Raw genomic sequence first — 22,140 nt, 5'->3', positions numbered from 1 at the left:
TCTTGTCAAAGCCTTCAGAACATTTGGAATATATGCAACGCGACGCATGAGATTATTGTATGGCATGTTTTCACTCTTTTTTTTAAAGACCCCCTTGTGGTGAAAATCAGCTTTTAATGTTGTTTGTATGTCTGTGTGGTGTTTTTAAAATGCTTAAAGACAAACCATTCAAATTCTCAAAAACGCGGTTTGAAATCACGTTTTTTCTGACGCCACAAACTAAACTACCTTGTAAGCAATCAGGTCAACGTGCCGGCGGGATCTAGCAGGTTATCCTGTTATAATTTTCTGTTGAACCCTAACCCTACATTTAGCAATATAGAGGGTGAATTATGTATATGATGTATAATTCACTCTTCCAGTTCTTCTTCTGAATCAGTTTCTGGTTCAAACATAAATGACTGAATTAAACCAGTATTTTCACTTGCTATTGTGCAGCGTTTACCACAGTAAAGTTGAGCGAGTGGATTTCTGTAAGTGGTGCTCAGTGCATAGTCAAATGCGATCTGAGCTGGTGTGAGTGTGTGGAGGCGGGGCTAATTAGCATATTCATGAATCTGCATATACTAAATGAAGCAAGGGTGTAATTACATTCAAGCTATTTTAAGACATGAATAAATTTTTTTCACATGAAAAAATAACAACATCAGAGTGAGTAAATCACTGAATGTTCATTTTTGTGTGAACTATCCCATAGACAGTCACAGAAAAATAAGTTGTGAATGAAGTGAATGAAAGCCGTCATATGTAAATAATTATGAAATATGGCAGTGTTTTACATGAGTAGTAGTTCATTTTATGTTTTTGAAATCATCTGAGTTTTCATGAATGTAGCACAACTTTTTTATTCGTATATAAGCATCTGCCTATTGTTGGATTGGATGATGTTATCTGAACTTTGAATTGCACCATTAGTGCTGTAGTATTGGAATTGGTATAGTATTTTGTTTGTTTGCACTTGTCTTGCACTGACTCAACTTTAGTACTTACAGTAATGTGGTATAATATGATAGCACGTGTTGTGCTTTGTAAGTAAAATTTACTTCTGTTTGTATTATTCTTTTTTGTAAGTCATTTGGATAAAATCCTTTGTTAAATGAATAAATGTTTGTTTCACGAGTTCACATCTACATATAATTAGTACAATAAGTTTATGCGTATTTGGCGTGCTGTCTGGGAGAGGGCTCCGAGCTCGGAGTTAGGCCCGAACCCAGTTGGTAAGTGTAGATGGAACTGGAAGTGAGGAGATGGGGTGGAGGAGGGATGCTGACAAACTTTCAATGAACAGAGATAGGTCTGCTGTGAATTTATACTCTGTCATTGAGTTGATTACTGATTAATCAACAGCTGTGCATAATTTGGTTAATTATCTGAACCTGCTCCTCCCGAACTTTGTTAATAAAACATCATTTAAGATATTGATATTATACCACTGGTCTATTATGATATTTCTGTCATCTGTCATGAATCATGTCTGTCCTCTAGTGTGCAATACTGATACAGTGGTTCAGTTTTATATATATATTCATGTGAAATCTGTTGGTTCATACTGTATGTTCAATGATTGATGTACCAAATCAAATCTTCAGAGACCAGACTGAATCTGACCACAGATACAGCAGAAATCTGGAGAATTACACAGAGAGAGCCCATATGAAAAAAACCTGCATGGTTCATATACAGCAACCATATATCTTCCTTACTTAAATCGGCCAGAATTACCTTCTGTGTTTCATATAAGACCAATATATGTCCTATACAAAATCAGACCGATTATGGCCACTTTCATACTAAATAGCACACATACAACTTGTAGGGGATTTTTGCGTTGTATATGAATACTGTTAAAAGACTTATATGAGTTTTACATGACAAAAGTATGCAAATGTGTATGGTATTAGTAGAAATATATAAAACTCATATAAAATTCATATATAAATCATTTAAAGTTCTTATAATGAATCATATGCTAGTCAAATTAAAGTCATATAGAATTTATACACATTTTGTGTCATTTGTTTATGTGTTTCATACAGATTTCATGTTTTGATGACCAACATCTGATTCACTTATATGCAGTTGGCAAATTTTTAAAGGGATACTTCACTTTAAAATGAAAATGCTGTCATCATATACTCACCCTCATGTTGTTTCAATCCTTTATGAATTTCTTTCTTCTGCTGAACAGAAAGGAAGATATTTAGAAGAATATCAGTAACCAGACAGTTTCTGGTCTCATTGACTTTTTTTCCTACTATGGAAGTCAATGAGACCAGAAACTGTCTGGTTACTGATATTCTTCTAAATATCTTCCTTTCTGTTCAGCAGAAGAAATTCATACAGGATTGAAACAAAATGAGGGTGAATATATGATGACAGCATTTTCATTTTAAAGTGGAGTATCCCTTTAAATTGTACACAGTGCAGAAGCCGGTTCGAGGATTACTAGCTGTCAGAATATCACTGACCTTTATGAAGAATGTTAATTTTCCTACAGGATTTGAAAGAGCAGTTATAAAGCAATGACATTGTAAGACCGTGCATTTACATTAATTGTGAACTGTCTGGGCCTGTTATTTGTGAACAAATCATAACATATTATTGCAAATGAACAAAGTTGAGTCAAATATGTTTCTAGAACAGTGATTAAAATGTTGAAAATTGGCTGGAATATGCTTTTGAATATGAACTCTGGTGGTGATTCACTCAAAAAAACTTTTAATATTATTTACTCAATTTTTTTTGGTGAAACATTTTTACACTTAGAATATTGATTAGATTTTTAAGCAGTGAAATAAATTACATACACTGTATTAACTGAGTAAATGTAAGTAAAACTAATTAAATAGATCTGAGTAACTGCATTTGGTACATTAACAAATAAAATTGAGTAGAAATAATTTGGGGAGAACATTTAAAAACAAATATTTATGAGTAATATTAACTGTGTTTATATGCCAGTAATATTAACTTTTTTTATTTCCTCTAAACCTTTGTAAAAAATATTCCATACAACCACCAGTATAACTACATGACATTGGCCTTTATTGTCAATGAGTAGCCTACAGCAATACAGCATATTTTATACTATTTTTAACACGTATACAATATTTAAACTCATGTAAGAAACATTTTCGAAGTAAAAATTAAACATTTAGGCCTATACATTCAAGTAATTCAAGTGTAATCAACCGGTCTGTTATCCAGTATCCACCGGATCAGCGCTGGTTCCCATCCCGGAGATGGACTCGCCTCTGCGGGGGAGCCTCTAACTTTACACCGCCGTCCTGCGTCACTCACAGCCGAAAGATGCTGCGACGCGACTGACTCCATAACCTGCCAATAAACAAATAGTGCACAGTTCTGAGGACATTTTATCATCCAAATTAGTTATATTCATTATCTTTAGGAATATAGTCGTGTGTTTATGCAAGGCACAATCATGCGAAAAGGCAGACGCGAGCCGACACTCGGTGAGTAACATTGCATCTCTGTATGTTCTTTCGCATTAAATAAAATGATTTAAAGCACATTAATGATTATACAGATCAAATAAAACATACACACACCTGAATTTCACAGAGGAAATGCACCAATTCTGCGCCGCTGAGAAGAGAAGAGGAGAGGAGAACTCTCTGAAGACTGAAGAGAATTCAAACAGTGCGCGCTCACTCAACCGCTGAGCTGTCGTCTTGTCACATCAGAGTGGAGGGGGGAGGTGCGCGCATTGTTTTAATTGAGTAAACTTAATTTCTTATGCGTGTTAAATATTAATAATATTGATTTTATTTAAGTAATATTTGTGGTTCTTGAAACAGATCATTTTAATTATCCATTCTCAAATATGGTGATGGAAATTTCACAAATATATTAGCTCAGTGTATTTTAAATAAATAATTGGTTAGTCAAATACTAAATTATTTTAGTGAAAAACTTCAAACTTAAATATAACTGTAAATTTCAGACAAAATTAATTGTTGGAGTTTTAGTCAATTAGCCTATTTCGGTATGTTCAACTCAAACTATCAAGTAAATGATATTCAGAGATTTTATTAAGTGAATAAAGTTAATTATTGCTGTGATATTTACTAAGCCACTGAATTCTTTTTTTTAGAATTTATTTTTTATTTTACCCATAAGAATCACTTCGACATTTAGGAAAGTTATATGTTAAGAATAGAACTGCATGTTGTATACAATAGTACTGTGATAATGTTTAGAGAAATTTTCACAAATGAAAATGAAATCTGGTGATGCAGGATTTAAAATGAAAACTATTTATATGTGAAATATGCAACTGTATCTTGTAGAACACACTCTAATAAATGTGTGCTTGTGTGTGTAGTTTAAATGTTGTGTTTCATCTAAGGCTGATTATACAGTATACACAGTAACCATGATTGACTACAGGCATAGGGCTTGACTTAGGACAAGATAAGAACAAGCATGAGTGAAGTACAGCCTTATACTGATTGGTAAACTGCACTGTTTTATACACATCCATGTTGGACATTAATATTAAATTAGCATTATTTTCCTATGTTTTTACATCATGAAAATCTATATGGCTTCAGTTGTATGTAGGACATATATGACATAATATGATTAAAAATACACTAATATTATACAATTTATATATGTGGTTTTTGCAGCATATATGTCCCTTACAATATTCTGTTGGAACATATAAGAATCACAGGAGTTTTTAGCAAACCTTTTCCATATGGGAGAGTTTGTACTTCAAACCATAATCTGACCAAATTTGTGCAGGAAAAACACAGTAAAAACTAAATGATCCTGTAATTGAATTCATTAATCAATTTAACCAATTAATCCATCCTAAGTATGAACACTTACATTTCATTTAAAGTTCCACCTTTAAGAAAAGATACTAGGAAAATCTTCCTCTTGGGAAACAGACCAAAACATTTAGACTCATCTTGCTTACATGAAAAGCTTTAATCGGAACAGTGTAATATGATGCTGCATGTGAGGGGTCAAGGGTCACAGGTTTAACAGCCTGAACTACCAGCAGCACAATTAACTGTTTTTGCACAGATAAATAATAACTGGTCTGACACTGAAAGACTCGCACATTCAAGTTTTAAATGGTCATGCCCTCTTTTACCTTAAAAGTAAGGTGGAGACATACACTCTAAAAAATGCTGGGTTGTTTTTTAACCCAGAATGCTGGGTCAAGTCTGTTGGGTAATTTTGTTGGGTTATTTTATCACATTTTAAACACCTTTGGGTAGTTTTAATTTTCCAGTTTTTGGGTTAAACCTGCTGGGTCGCAACGCTGGGTTGTTTCACGAGCTTCCCGCCTTGGAGATGTTTAAATTCGCTCCCAAGCTGTCATTTTGAGAGGACAAAGGGGCAAAGCAACTGTTTTAAGGTAAGTTTATATAATGTTTTATTTTATTTTTTATTAATAATTAGTTTGAATTAGCACAATTATAACTTTTTTCGCACCAATAATTCTTAAACTTATATAGTCAGGTTAAAATTGGTGATGCAACTTGTACGACAAACAGTAGGCTACCTCAGAATCAGATGACTCGCATAGTCATTTTAATGTGAGACGACAGATTAATACAGTTAATGATTCTGTATCACACGGAACTATGAAATATGTGAATATCTGTGAAAACAGAGGAAAGAGTCGTTTCTGTCACTGACAAGCGAATTGAACAAAGTGAGTCGAGTAACTCAAAACAAAACAATTAATTGAGTAATATGACTCGCTGCTCTTAGGTAAAACGCCTGCAATTGTCCTTACCGACATGTAAAAGGCATAAAAAGTAGCCTACGTAAATGTCGTGGGACCGCAGGTATAAAATAAACTATCATCCGGTTCAAATAAACCGGTTCACACTTGCAAGTTTGAAACAAAATGATTCCCGGAAATGAATCGACTTATCAGCACCGCGAACACTTTCAAAGTGCGTGCGTGCATCAGTGCCGTGGGTTGGACCAGTGAGGTGATTTGGTGTGGTACAAAAAGTATTTTTTTTACATAGGCTACATAAATTCGTTTTTGGTAAGTGATGTAATTTAACATTTCGTGGGTTTTTTTCTAGTTAGAAAACCATATGGATATGAACGCTTCTCTTCGAGTGGCAGTTACCCAGTCTTATCGACAAGTTTAACGGTAAATTCATGTTTATTATACACTTTTTGCTGCTTTTACATCTATAATTGACTGCCTGTGATAATCAACTCAACCTCGCGAAACTTAACGCATATAAATTTGATCCGTGCTTAAATATAGGTAGCTCACAAGGCTGCCAACTTCTGAATTTAGCAATTTATACCTAAGCTTGTGGTTCGATTCCGATCTTGATTCAATGTCGATTCATTTGGATAAATATCAGTAGCTACATGTTCATTTTTTAATGAACCTACTATTCAAACCTAGGCTACTATAGTATGGCCCTACTATTCTTTTTCATTTTTTCTACTTTAGTTAGTGTGTTGTGTTGCTGTTTGCATAAAAAAGATCTGTAAGGTTACAAAAATCAGTCACTCCAAAGGGAGATATAGCCTATTTTATGTAACAGAATTTTAAGGATTGCAATTAATTTAGAAAGATTGAATCAGTCTTTGGAAAATATTCCACAAGGTGATGTTTGTTGTTTTAAATCTTCAATACAACATAAAAGGCAAGGTATTTAGTATCATTATTGCATATTTATTTTTTATGTCTGTAGCTTATTGCACAAACTTTAGTATATTTGTTGTAGCTGGTCCTGTTTCTGAGATGTTATGTCTCTTTTCTGCAGAGAATAGAGGTGATTTTGCTCTTTTGGTCCTTCCCCTTCTTCTTCCTGCCACAGTGTTGGTCAGAAGGTAAATCGGCCATCTATTGACGAAGCTAAAAAGGCTTTCATTGATCTTCAACTAGTGAGTATAAAACCGCATAACTGCTATTTAAATTGCATTGTAACCTGTCTGGAACTGCCTGCACTGTAAAAAAAATAATCGTAAAAAAACGGTCAAATGACTGGCAGCTACGGCTGCCAAACAAAAACCGTAAAATTAAAGTAAAATATCTTAATTCCAATAAAGTGCAAAAACTATAATTTTACAGAATTTTTCATTAAAAGTTTTAGAAAAAAACACTGTTATTTTACAGGTTTTTTCCTTGTTTGAATGAAGATATTTTACCTTAATTTTACGGTTTTTGTTTGGCAGCCGTAGCTGCCAGTCATTTGACCGTTTTTTTACGATTATTTTTTTACAGTGTAAAACTTTTATTTTATGGATTTTTCCAAGATTATAATGACCAAACACCTTTAATAAAGTTATGGCACTAAAAGTTCTACAAGGATTGCTAATGTGACGTCATCATGACATATTCCCAGTGGTGAACGCAAAGCATTTTGGGAATCCGCGGCACAAACATAAGGCGCCAAACTTCATTGCATGGAGGGAAGAACGCAGTGTTCAAGATGCCTGCATTTTGTAGGATTATATTCTGGTTTTCATGCTAATTTTTCATTATTTTCATGCCAGAACACTTGCCTGCTATGCCAGCCTGGCCAAACATACCCATAATTATTTGCGTTCTGAAGAGGTTGCCGCCCATTTGGTCACATGTCTTAGCGATCTCTACTGAAAAACACTGTTATTTTACAGGTATTTCCTAAATTATTACAATCAAACACCTTTAATAAAGTGACGGCACTAAAAGTTCTACTGAGAAACACTGTTATTTTACAGGTATTTCCTAAATTATTACAATCAAACACCTTTAATAAAGTGACGGCACTAAAAGTTCTACTGAGAAACACTGTTATTTAACAGATCTTTCCTAAATTATAACGATCAAACACATTCAATAAATTGTCAAGACGTGCTCAAGAATGTAAGAAAACTGTTTTATTTTAGAAGACAAAATAAGTCTGTAAAAAAACTATAAAACTGATTAAAATCATCTCAAACTTTAATTTGCAGCACTTGTGTTTACATATAATTGAATAGTATTTAAACAAATGAAATTATTCAGACCCCTGGGGGTCACATAGTTCTGATATTAAATATTATATGCTCTTTACATTCAGAATCCTTATTCCTTACTATACAAGTTTATTAATAAGTTAAATCAAAACATACAACAAAAGTGTACCAGAAGTGACAGATACAGCAAATAAACAGCAATCCAGCAAACGGCCAGTAATCAGCTTGGTGCATCTGGGAAGAAAAAAAAAGGACACACTATGATTCTCTCAAAATGATTTCAATTATTTTTGTTTCCTTTAAACAAGCTTAATACATTTTTATTTAAATTGTCTGTTTGTCTTCTGATTTGTCTGGTATCTAAAACTTATGTCCGATTGAAAAATGTGCATCACCAAAAGAAGGAACATGTAGATTCACAACAATGGACATTCTTTTCCAGAGGTATCATTGCAAGGTAAACGCCTAAAATGCCAATTTGTATTATAAAATAAAACCAACAATATTTGTATTAACTGGAGGTGTTTTCAGCCTGCTGTGATATGGGTAATGAGGGTCTTTCTCTCATCCTCCAGGGAATTAAATATATTATATGTGTTAAAAAAAAAAGAAAAAAAAAAGGTATATTCTCATTGTGTGAGATTATTAAAGTACTTGAGATAGTTCACCCAAAAATGAAAATTCTGTCATCATTTACTCACCATCATGTCTTTTCAAACCATGCATTAAAATGAGATATTTTTGAAGAATGTTGGCAACCAAAAAATGCATAAAGGTTTGGAACAACATGAGGGTGAGTAAATTATTTGGGAGAATTTTCTTGTTTGCCTGACTGTGAACTATCCCTTCAGGTCATGTGTGCCAAACTCCTGGAGGCCAGTGTCCTGCAGAGTGTAGCTCTAAACTGTTTCTGGTTATCCTGAGGATCTTGATTAGCTGGTTCAGGTCAGTTTAATTAGGGTTTGAGCTAAAATCTGCATGACAGTGGGCAAATTCCAATCAAAAGTGAGCATCCCTATGCCCTGGGTTTTTTAATATATGCTTAGTAAGGGGCCGTTTACACGACTTGGTTTCCAACTAAAATCGTCTTGGTCTAAACTACTGAAATGTGAATCTGTGAAAACGGTAAAGGCATGCATTATGTGTTTAGTCTATAGGTATGCGTGTGTGAATGCGAATGTGCACAGGCGTGTAGTCTTTCTTTACAGAGTGACATCACCAGTTACTTTGTGGCATGGATAAAACAGCGATTTAGACGTTTTCGCCGATCTGTGAGAACGGGAATCGTTTTAATAACATTGTCATCTGTACAAAGAAAAAACTTTTCTGTTTTTAGTACATCGTTGTTGTGTAAAATACCTAAGTTTGTGTGTTCTTGACGGCTTTGAACCCTGCGGGTAGTTACATTTAACGTATCTAAACGTATTAATAGTTTTACCTATGGAAATTATTTAAACCTTATATGAAATGTATGATGAAAATGTGTGTAATATAGCAAACCCAAACAAACAACTCAAATTATTCTGTTAAATTGAACTCTTCCACCATATCTAGTTTTAAAATGAATCACGGGGACTTGCCATCCTAGGTCACATTACCATAAATATAAAATAAAATTACTATAGGATAAAATTACTTCAGTTAATTTACCATCGCATGTACCCTTTGCTAACGCATTTGTGGAAGGGGATTCTCCCCTCATTTACGGTCCCTTATGCCGTCTGAAAGGTATATGATTTTCTTTCATCAGATGAACACAAATTTTAGAAAAAATAAACTAGACTTTTAGAAAAAGTCTCTTGTGTTCGCGTGTCGAATAATGCAAGTGAATAGACAACAAAATGCTGAAGGTCGAAAAAGTCCAAACACACATCCTGACAATAATCCAAGAGCATTGTAAAGCTCACATGATAAGTGCAGAAAACGTCCTGTGTGAACAACACAGCAGCTGTTTGTAGGCTGCATGTAGTTTCTGGAGCATGCACTTGCATTATATTGGCTTACAATAATGGATATTTTTTCATCTATATACAGATATACATCTGGGATGGCACGAGGGAGAAAAAAAGAGAGAACTTTTTTTGTTTTATATACTGCAGTGGATACTTACTACTGAATGATGGGCTTGTTTCTCTGTTGGTGCTTGGTCTGCTCCGTAAACATTGTTCCAATGCTTGATCTAAAATATATATATATATAAAAAAAAGTTAAAAAGTGTGTTAATTATTACCTGTGTGTTAACAGACTATTGATCTGGGTGACATAGGACCATTTATTAATGTGTTCCTTAATCTGGGGAACCCTTACTAACATCAACCATAGTTTTGCTACCAAATGGTAATAATAAAGTATTGTAATCAATCCACCATAAAAACATGGTTTCTAAACTTTGGTGAACAATGGTTCATTTAGCAAAGGACCCTGGGACATATGTCCTAAAAAGAACAGCTCATCCAAGTCATACAGGTTTGAAAATACTTTCATTTTGAAAGGACATTTATGTTTGGGTCAGCTAGGCCTGTGAACTCAAGAAGATAGGTAAAATATTGTCTGGAGGGTTTGAACCAGTGTGCCTTTGAGCAGAGATTACATGTTCTGTCTCTATTTCACGTGTATTTTAATATAGCAATACTCACCGCATCTGAAGATCATGTGGCTGTATCATATTTATTCCCAATATTCCTGGATCATGAGGGAAACACACACATACACAGCAATATTAGCTAACGTTATTTGTATTTACTTACTAACAGAGGCATTTGCGAAAGCTTGCAAAATTTTACTCACCAACTCCAAAATTATTTATGTTTATAATATACATATACTTATTATGATGACTGATCGGTAACGTTAGGCCTATATCCCGCGATCAACATGATTCAAAAGCCTAGTTTGCATATTCTTCTAGAGTCAAAGAGTGTGGTTCCTCTGTCTAAAGAGACAATGTTCTCAGTCATTGTAAAGCTCCTATGCAGAGTTTTTTTCTTTTCAAAAACTATAAGTTAGCTGACAATATTTACACATGCTAGCAACACATAACATTATCCTAATACATTGAAACATGTACTAATATCGATATTGCTCTAATCGCGTTTAGATTCTCAATTTAACACACTATATTTTGATGTAGCAGAATTGTTTTTATAAAATAAAAAGTTATTTACCTTCCGCAGATTGCAATATGTCCGTTACACGTTGTTAATGCGTTGTCCATATTCCTTGTTCTTCATTAACATCCCGCAACTCGCTCAAAATAAAAATGTAGCAGTCCGATGTAAAAAATCCATGTTTTAAACAATATAAAAGCCACAGAACCGAATAGGCTAGTACTGAAGAGCCAGAGCAGCAGCACACACACCCACTCGCTCCAACAGACATATTCAATTCAAACTTGACCTGTAAAAGGCGCGCATAGTTGTCATTGGCCAGATTCCTGGATGACAGTCAGAATAACCAATCATGTTCAAAACAACTCGGAGAGCCAGCCAATAGTGTGGTAACATTGCAATTACAAGAAAAGATGACATTTTTTAAAAGAAAAAATAGGAAAAAATATACACTTGATATTTATTTAGTTGTATTTGTAGGCTGGCTGTTATATTTATTCAATTGGTTAAATGGTGTTTTCATTGCAGTGCATGATTAAAAATTAAACTTACAATAACTTATATATATAACATCATATATTTACCACTGCTCTGCTAAACAGCAGTTTAACAGAGCAAACAGATTATATATTAAACAGAACAAACACTGCATATGTATTCATATAAAATTCTGTATGTAGACCTATATGAAAAACTAATGGATTGGTATACTCTCCTGACATTAGTTGCATCCATGTGAGCCATAATGACCCTTTTGCACTTTAACAAATTATTGACCTTTCCTTTAGAAACACTATTATGCCTAATAATGTCTTGCTTTTCACCCTGTATGGCACTGTTACACAACCTGTTGGTTTAGGGTTAATCCTCTGTCCAATGCAACACTTTGCTAACATTGGCATAATTCTATACAAGTTACAACATATACCCCGGGTTTCACTAGCAAGGCTTAAGCCTGTAGTCCCAGACTAAAATGCACGTTTGAGCTGTTTTACCTGAAAGCAACTTGCACTGACTTATCTTAAAATATGTCAGTGCCATTGTTTTGTCTCAAGATGCACACCAGTAATGTGAAACCGGGGCTGGGTTAGAAATTAAGGGTTAAGGTTAACCCTAACAGTCACTCTAACCCTTGTCTACAGACTTTTATTTAACAGCATGGATACTCCGTTTAGCGTTGATACAGGACTAAGAACTTCTCACTGAGACAGTCAGTAATGTAATTTTGCAAAGAGTGTTTGTATGGACTGTCCCATAAGCTAGAGCTATTGGTGGATTCAAGTCATGTCATAAAGATCGTATTTACGAGTTGAACGCACATGAACGCCACGACAAAGATGAAAATATGAGTAGGAAGCTCAGAATTTTCTTTAACCCTAAACTTGAAGTGAGAAACATTGAGGAATACCACAATACTTAAAGCAGTGACATTGTCAGGCTTTTCTATTTACAATGAAGTAAGCTAATGCCTGCACAAAATATGAGCATTATAATATAACAATATAATATGTAATGGCTTCATAAATGAATTTAAAACATAAAAAAAATATAAAACCTCATGAATACAAACTTCCCAGGAGGACCTAAACCCACCACATGTTCCATCATGAACCCTGTTGGCCTGCTGTCTGACCAGCAAGCTCAATTTAACAATAATTGTGCAGTTTGCTTGCATTAAATTTGTATCCAGAATTACAGAGTTAAAATGTAAAACTAATAACATTTACTTTAAAATGACAAGGAAATATGTTAGATTGTTAGTATGGATATAAACCTTTAATATAATGAGCTACATATTTAATTACATAATTTTATTGTAAATTTACACAACTTTGTATGTAATTTTAAAAAACAGAAAAATACTGTATAAATAATACAGTAATTGTCCTGTGAAAAAAAAAAAGAATTACTGTAATTTGTCATTAATGATATAATCCTTAAATTAACAGTCAATTAATTAATTTACATAATTGTATTGTAATTTTACAGAGTTTTGAATATAATTTAAAATAACAGAAAAATACTGTATAAATAATACAGTAATTGTCCTGTGAAAAAAAATAAGAATTACTGTAATTTGTCATTAATGATATAATCCTTAAATTAACAGTCAATTAATTAATTTACAGATATTGTTTGTAATTTTACAGAGTTTTGAATATAATTTAAAATAACAGAAAAATACTGTATAAATAATACAGTAATTGTCCTGTGAAAAAAATAAGAATCACTGTAATTTGTAATTAATGATATAATCCTTAAATTAACAGTCAATTAATTAATTTACAGATATTGTTTGTAATTTTACAGAGTTTTGAATATAATTTAAAATAACAGAAAAATACTCTAAAAAAATTAGAGTTATTCTCTGTAAAATTAGGATTTTTTTTTACAGTGTATATAAACACAAAATATCATAGCAGATGTACCTGAACATGGCTGACAGAGTTGAGTATTGAGATGTAGAGTCTGGTTGCTGATGGGATTGTTCACCACACAACTATACGAGTCATCCAGACACTCCAGATGTAGAGAGAGATCAGACAGGCTCCTGAGATCAGACACATTCACGCTGGAGAATACACTGTTCCCTTTGTACCAGGAGAGAGTCACATGACTCACATTCACAACTGAACACACCAATGAACAAGATGATGATGATGATGATGATGAAGAATTTTGTGAAGAGTTACTGCTGATGACAGGAACAGGCAAAGGAGCTGGAAAACAGAGAACATAAATAATTAACAGTAATTTATGTTTTATTTGTCATATACATGATGTGTTGATTGAAATTGCATCACACATATGTCAAAGCTGACACTGACAATATTGTCATGAACCCCTCTCTCACATTTACATTTACATTTAGCTGACGCTAAAAGCGACTTACAATTGCTATATGCCAGAGGTCGCACGCCTCTGGAGCAACTAGGGGTTAAGTGTCTTGCTCAGGGACACATTGATGTCTCACAGTGGATTCAAACCCGGGTCTCTCACACCAAAGGCACGTGTCTTATCCATTGGGCCACACCACACCACTCTCAACATTTATAAATGATTCATGTTTAAAATTGAATTAAATAATCAGTATTAAGCTAAACTGACTAAATATAAATATATTGCAGAGAAAATTGTCATTTCCAGACCAAGATCAAATAATTGTAGATGTGTTGGAAATGGTCATGACTTTCAGAAAAGAGACAAAGATGACAGATTTCTCTTGTGATGTTGGACATTTATTATAGAAATTATTTTTCAAAAACAAATGCATCTATTTGTACAAAGACATTACTTACGTTTTCGGTGGCCATTGTTAGTAGAGATATTAAATTAATGAAAGTGTGAAAAGGGTTTTAACTCACCATAGACGGTAAGATTTAATGTGTTGAGCGGCGTCACTGATCTGGTGCTTCTGACTGTATAAAGTCCAGAGTCTGTGGTTCTGGTGTTTGTGATGGTCAGAGATCCGGTGTGATCCAGTTTCAGTCTGTCTTTGATTCTCTCATCAGGGAAATATGTATTATTGTTCTCTCTGTTGATTTTAGCTATGATATGTTGTGTGTTGTTGTGTCCAAAACTCCACATTATCAGATCAGCTGTCTGTGTTTCAGTATCAGAGTTTAGAGTGACAGATTCTCCCTCAGTCACTGACACTGACTTCACTGCATCAACACCAAACACTCCTGAACAGCAAACAGAGGTGTTAACTTAATTAATGACATTTTAGTAATTTTGGAGTTTTAGTAATTTCGAAAAACAATTCTTCACTTTGCACTAATTTCAATGTATACTTATTGAAAGGGACTGCAGAATAAACACATAAAGTATTTGAGTATATTAGTCTGGTAACACTTTACAATAATGTTCATTAGCTAACATTAGTTAACTACCTAAGTTAACATGAACTAAGAATTAACAATACTTCTTCAGCATTTATTAATCATAATTAATATTATTTTCAACATTTACTAATGCGTTATTAAAATCAAAGGCTGTATTTGTTAACATTAGTTAATGTACTGTGAACTAACATGAACAAACAATGAACAGCTGTATTTTTATTAACAAACATTAATAAAAATAAATGAATAGATTAATAAATACTGTAACAAATGTATTGCTCATTGTTAGTTCATGTTAGTTAATACATTAACTAATGTTGACTAATGAACCTTATTGTGAAGTGTAACCATTAGTCTGATACAACTGGAAAATATTAGAATCCAAATGGAAATAATAAATAACAGAATTATGTGAACAAATGGTAATATAAATATAATATAAATATAACTGTAGCCATATAAATACTCACCAGCCAGACTCCATGAGAACAAAAAGAAGAAAATAAACATTTTCTTCAGCAGTTCACAAAGCAGTTTCACAACAGAACAGTGATAGCAAATGTTGAAGGTTGAAGCTGCTGGTCTGTTGTAAAGTGGTTTAGTGAAACTCTGCAGTCAGTCTGATTAAACTCCAGTAGCACCGCCTTTCAGAGACTGAATATGACTTCTCAAAACCACACTGCTTGATATAAAGAAAAAATAGAATGTGAACTCTTTCTGAAAACATAATTTAAACACATCCCATTATTAAAGGTCCCGTATTATGCCCCTTTTCACAAGATGTAAAACAAGTCTCTGATGTCCCCAGAGTGTGTATGTGAAGTTTGAGCTCAAAATACCCAACAGATCATTTTTTACAGCATGTTTAAATTGACATTTTTTGGGGCTCAGAAAAACGAGCTGTTTCAGTGTGTGCCCTTTAAATGCAAATGAGCTGCTGCTGGACGACCCAGGGGGCGGAGCTTCATGAGCTCGCACTCAGACTCTCAGGACAATTTCATCTCACGGAATGATGATAATATCAGAAACTCTCAGTAACTGTGTTCATTTCGAGTCGGACAATAATGCCTACAGAGTCAGAGTGCTGTATAGAGATGAAACAGGTATGGTTTAGTAGTTTAATTACGGTTATTATAACGTATTTGTCATCTGCTTGTAGGCTATGTATCCATTATTTATTAATAGCCTACAAGTCTGCTGTCTGAATGATGATCAAACATGTACTGATGAGTTTAATAAAGTTTATTGTACATCACACAAAAGATGAAGCGTCAGTTTTACTTCAGAAAATCACCGTAAGAGCTGAGTAAACACAGTAGCCTAAGTTATAAGAAGTGTGCAAGTAGCCAGTAGAGTTGAGGGAGCATTTCTGTGGGCGGAGGTTAGTCAAGAAACGGTTCTAGTGACATCATTAAAGAAGGAAGTAGAGGGGTGTAGTCCAATCGAGCCGTTTTTTGTAGTCAACTTCTGTTAAATAAAATATCTCGCTTGGCATTGAACTTTGAGCTTTATAATTTTACAGATATTATTTATGCTCTAACAGCAACATTACACACTAGCTAAAGTTTGAAACATGGGATCACGTAGAACGGGACCTTTAAAACAAATATGAACCTAGTGGTTCTTAAATCATCCACATCACATCTGTACAGAGAGCATGCACACTAAACACAGAACAAACTACCGTCATTATATTATATTATATTATATTATATTATATTATATTATATTATATTATATATTTTCAAAAGTTAAACGATAGCGCTTTTTTTTTTTTGAGTATTTACTCTGTTGCTCTTGCTTTGTTTTGAGCTATTTTCGTTAAAAGGAGCAAAAACAGACAATATGTGTCTAAAATGTGAGGTTATTAACTTCTTGTTTATCATACTGTTATAAAATAAAAATCACATCACATTTACAATCATGCTTATAATCAGGGAAAATATAATTCCTGATAATTCTTAAATTTCTCATGTTATTAATATAAAATCGAGAACTCCCTATTCAGGGATTTTTTTGCACCCATAACTTCAATGGTATGCATCAATCAATTAAAGAATGAAATAATAGACTAATTCTGTTTACGAGAAAGAAAGAAAAAAATTAAATTATTAAGTCGGCAGGACATAAGTCAGTATCAAGTCAACTGTTCTTAAACTTAAATAATTACTGAAACAAAATAGGTCTGTCCGTGTGGGCGGTGCTACTGGAAGAGTTTAATCAGACTGACTGCGAGTTTCACTAAACCACTTTACAAATGACCAGCAGCTTCAACCTTCAACATTTGCTATCACTGTTCTGTTGTGAAACTGCTTTGTGAACTGCTGAAGAAAATGTTTATTTTCTTCTTTTTGTTCTCATGGAGTCTGTCTGGTGAGTATTTATATGGCTACAGTTATATTTATATTACATTTATATTACCATTTGTCAACATTAGTTAATGTATATTAACTAACATGAACTAACAATGAGCAATACATTTGTTACAGTATTTTATTAATCTATTAATTTATTTGTATTAATGTTTGTTAATAAAAATACAGCTGTTCATTGTTTGTTCATGTTAGTTCACAGTACATTAACTAATGTTAACAAATACAACCTTTTTAATAACGTATTAGTAAATGTTGAAAATAATATAAATAATTATGATTAATAAATGCTGAAGAAGTATTGTTCATTCTTAGTTCGTTAACTTAGGTAGTTAACTAATGTTAACTAATGAACATTATTGTAAAGTGTTACCAGACTAATATACACAAATACTTTATTTTTTCAAGAAAGAATTTGAAAAAATACTTGTACAATTGCACAATTTTTCAAGAGTTCCAGGGGCCTGTTTCAGAAAGGAGGTTAAGTGAAAACTCTGAGTATTTTAACCCTGAAATGAGGGAAACTCTGAGTTCCCTTTCAAGGGAACTCGCGCTGCGTCAAGCGCTGCGGGAACGCCCCTGCGTGATTGCGTCATGAAGCACTCATGAAATCAGTCCAATGGCGTGACGGGACGTCATAGGCGGGTGACGTCATTGACCAGGAAACTATAAAGCACCCCTCAGACCAAACAATGACAGCTTCTGTGTCTTCACAAGCGCTCTATGTGAAATCGTATCTGTCTATTTGATGTGTGTTTGTCTCTCTATATATGTATTATGGAAGGAAAGCAGCAGTTTAAGCAGTGTGTCACTCCCTGCCCTCGTTTTATTACGGGTGGGGATACACACGAGCTTTGTGTGATGTGTTTGGGACTGGAACATGCCCAGTCAGCTCTCGAGGGGGCTGGCTGCGAGCATTGTGAAAGGTTGTCAATGAAAACTCTCCGGTCCCGCCGAGCGCTCTTTGAGGAGGGCGCTTTGGCTCGCGTTCCCTAGGGCTCGGGTCCCGCTGCTGCTGAGGCACGGCGAAGACGCTCGTCCTGGGGTTCGCAGATGGATTTAACGGCGGGGTTAGAGACGGGTGATCCCCTATCTCTTCCTTTAACCGTTGAATCCGACGCTTCAGTTTGCGAGTCAGAAGCATGTGCTGCGGTTTCTTCTGCTCGCGCTGAAGCGCAGGTGCAACAGCACTCCAGTTCTGAGGAACTGGATTTTGTGAGCCTGGGTGAAAATGAGTTTACACAATCACACACAATTACACACACACAAGAGGAGCTTTTGGAGGTTGTCACTCGTGCTGTTGCTAGATTAAATCTGGACTGGCCAGCCGGTGAACAGGAATTGGGTCAAACAAAAAGTAAATTAGATGAACGATTTCTGCCAGCTAGATCTCAACCTCCAAAGCGGGGCTTGCCGTTCTTTCCTGACCTCCACACCGAGGTGTCGAAGTCATGGATTAGACCAGCATCATTCAGAGTTTTTAACCCAGCGACATCTGAATATTCAAATATAGTAGGGTTAAAAGAACATGGTTATGCGGTGATGCCTCAGGTGGAAGAGACGCTTGCTAGCTATCTCTCCCCTGAGTCTGCATCATCGCTGAAAGCCCCGCAGCTGCCCACTAAACCAGTGAGAACGACATCGGTTTTAGTGGGTAGGGCATACTCAGCAGCAGGTCAGGCAGCCGCCAGTTTACACACTATGGCTGTCCTACAGGCATATCAAGCTGATCTTTTAAAAGATATAGATGATGAATGTGAGGAAGTGGGGAGAGAAACGATCGCGGAGATCAGGAGGGCAGCTGATCTGTCTCTTCGGGCCACCAGGGAAGCGGCAAAATCTATCGGCCGCTCTATGGCAGCAATGGTGGCCACGGAGAGGCATGGTTCCCTTAGTAGAGTATCTGGTAGCGTGGAAACTTCTGCCAAATGTCTCAGATTGGGTCCTGCGTACAGTAGAAAAAGGGTACAGAATTCAGTTCGGGTCATGCCCGCCCAGGTTCAGTGGAGTAGTACACACGGTAGTAAACTCCGAGCAGGCTCTGGTGATGGAAGGAGAAGTACAGACGCTTTTGCAAAAAGAGGCTATAGAGAGGGTTCCTCCCCACAGCAGAGAGTCAGGGTTTTACAGCCCGTACTTCATAGTTCCAAAGAAGGGTGGAGGGCTGCGGCCCATTCTAGATCTGCGCCAACTAAATCGGGCAGTCAAGAAATTAAAATTCAAAATGCTCACGTTGAAGCAGATTGTGTGTCAGATCAGGTCCGAGGACTGGTGTGTCACGATAGACCTAAAAGACGCATATTTTCATGTCTCCATCCTTCCGCAACACAGGAAGTTCCTCAGGTTCGCTTTCGGGGGCGAAGCGTACCAGTATCGGGTTCTTCCGTTCGGCCTAGCACTGTCACCCCGCACGTTCACGAAGTGCGTGGATGCAGCTCTGGCTCCCTTGAGACTCCAGGGCATCCGCGTGCTGAATTATATAGACGACTGGCTCATTCTGGCGCAGTCAGAACTTCAGGCGGCCCAGTATCGAGATGCTGTGCTAGCCCATATGAAGACATTGGGGTTAAGGCTAAATGTAAAGAAAAGCGTGTTAGTTCCACAACAGAATACCACTTTTCTGGGCGTAGTATGGGACACAAAGACCATGAGAGCCCGTTTGGCGCCCGCCAGGATAAAAACGATCCTGGAAGCCATGCGCAGGTTAAGACTAGGCCAGTCACTCACTGTAGTACAGTTTCAGAGAATCTTGGGTTTGATGGCAGCAGCGTCCAACGTGATTCCTTTTGGCCTGCTGTACATGAGACCCTTACAGTGGTGGCTCAAGACCAGGGGGTTCTCCCCGAGGGGAAATCCGTTTCGCATGATCAAGGTCACGCGGCGATGCCTACGTGCCTTAATTATATGGAAAGATCCTTGGTTCTTGTCCCAGGGTCTGGTGTTGGGAGCTCCTTGTCGTCGCTTAACGCTAACGACGGATGCTTCCCTCACCGGTTGGGGGCGACCATGAGTGGTCGCTCGGCTCGGGGTCTGTGGAGCGACCATCAACTTTCCTGGCACATAAACCAGCTGGAGATGATGGCCGTGTTTCTGGCACTCAGACACTTTCTCCCAGACCTCAGGGGCCATCATGTGTTGGTTCGCACGGACAACACAGCGGTGGTCTCCTATATAAATCGCCAGGGGGGTTTACGATCTCGCCGGCTTTGGAAATTGGCACATCGAGTTCTGATTTGGGCCCAGGGGAACTTGCTATCAGTTCGAGCACTGTATATTCCGGGTTACATGAACAAGACGGCAGACTCTCTGTCGAGACAGGGAGTGGTGCCGGGGGAATGGAGACTCCACCCCGAGGTGGTGGAGCTCCTTTGGAGTCGATTCGGGCAAGCTCAGGTGGATCTGTTTGCGTCTCGAGAGACAACGCACTGTCCCCTATATTATTCCCTGACGCACCCAGCCCCCTTGGGGTTGGATGCCATGGTACAGACGTGGCCGAGGCTATGTCTGTATGCCTTTCCCCCCCTGGCGTTACTGCCAGGAGTTCTGGAGAGAGTTCGCCGGGACGGGGTTCGGCTCTTATTGATAGCCCCGTTCTGGCCGGGCCGAGTATGGCTGTCGGACATTGTGTCCCTCCTCGAGGGTCCTCCATGGGAAATCCCGGTCAGGAGGGACCTTCTCTCCCAGGCGGCGGGGTCAGTGTTGCACCCGCGTCCGGAGCTGTGGAGACTGTGGGCCTGGCCTCTGAGGGGGATCAGCTCATAGGCTCAGGTCTTTCTACTGAGGTAGTGGAGACCATGTTGCAATCCAGAGCTCCTTCCACGAGGAGGCTCTATGCCCTAAAATGGAGAGTTTTCGTTGCCTGGTGTACAGGCCAGTCTGTGAATCCAGTTGACTGCCCAGTAGGTTCAGTGCTAGATTTTCTTCAAGAAAAGTTCTCTTCGGGGTTGTCCCCCTCCACCTTGAAAGTATACGGGTCAGCTATATCTGTCTATCACGTTCCTCTAGAGGGTGCGTCAGTGGGGAGACACCCATGGGTAACTCGCTTCCTCCGTGGTACTTTGAGGCTAAGGCCTGCGGCACGCTCGAGGGTGCCGACGTGGGATTTGGCCATTGTACTAGAAGGCCTAGCCCTGGCCCCCTTTGAGCCTATTGAAGAGGTTCCAGAGAAGTTTCTCACATTAAAAACTTTGTTTCTTCTATCTATCTCTTCCCTTAAAAGGATCGGGGATTTACAAGCATTGTCAGTTGCTCCCTCGTGTCTTGAGTTTGCGGCTGGTATGGTGAAAGTGTTCCTGTTCCCAAGGGAAGGTTATGTGCCTAAGGTCCCACCTAATGTGGCGGGTCCAATAATGCTGCAGGCCTTTTCTCCGCCTCCGTTTCAAAACCAGGACCAGGAGAAATTAAACTTACTTTGCCCCGTTAGGGCTTTAGATGCATATGTCCACAGAGCTGCCCTGTGGCGCAAGTCTGATCAACTATTTGTGTGTTTTGGGTCCCCGAGTAAAGGGAAGCCCGCATCTAAGCAGACTTTAAGTAAATGGATAGTCGAGGCTATCTCACTTGCGTATGAGTCGGCCGGTCATCCTTCACCACTGAAGGTCCGAGCCCACTCGGCTAGGAGTATGGCTGCTTCTATGCCCCTATTGTCAGGGGTTTCACTTCAAGAGGTATGTGATGCGGCAGGGTGGTCCTCTCCGCACACTTTTGTGAGGTTTTATAACCTGGATGTGGCTTCTACTCCGGGTTCTCGGGTGTTTGTAGTTTAATGTGCATTACGATTTCACATATACAGGCACTTGAGGACTATGGCGACGTGGGTATTCAGTTCCAGCAGCGCTTGACGCAGCGCGAGTTCCC

At 37.1% G+C, this 22,140-nt stretch overlaps 1 protein-coding gene and 1 long non-coding RNA gene across 2 annotated transcripts in view; both read right to left on the bottom strand.

Moving 5' to 3' along the window:
• The window catches only part of LOC311295887 (uncharacterized protein), a 515,693-nt gene extending 500,257 nt beyond the window's left edge, over positions 1 to 15,436 (bottom strand). Inside the window, exon 1 of the mRNA XM_084417433.1 lies at positions 15,382 to 15,436. Coding sequence (XP_084273559.1) covers positions 15,382 to 15,421 — 40 coding nt within the window. The 5' untranslated portion in view covers positions 15,422 to 15,436. The remainder of the gene's footprint in view (positions 1 to 15,381) is intronic.
• On the bottom strand, positions 8,033 to 11,183 carry LOC311296100. Its single transcript, XR_014628493.1, has 4 exons — positions 11,124 to 11,183; positions 10,596 to 10,641; positions 10,070 to 10,138; positions 8,033 to 8,193 (listed from the first exon to the last, which is right to left on the bottom strand). It is a non-coding gene; the product is annotated as an uncharacterized lncRNA (long non-coding RNA).
• Positions 15,437 to 22,140: the final 6,704 nt, after the last annotated feature.

This window comes from Rutilus rutilus (assembly GCF_951802725.1).
Source record: "Rutilus rutilus genome assembly, chromosome: 8".
NCBI lineage: Eukaryota > Metazoa > Chordata > Actinopteri > Cypriniformes > Leuciscidae > Rutilus > Rutilus rutilus.
The sequence above is the reverse complement of the archived record's forward strand: the minus strand, read 5'-3'. Positions and strand labels throughout refer to the sequence as shown.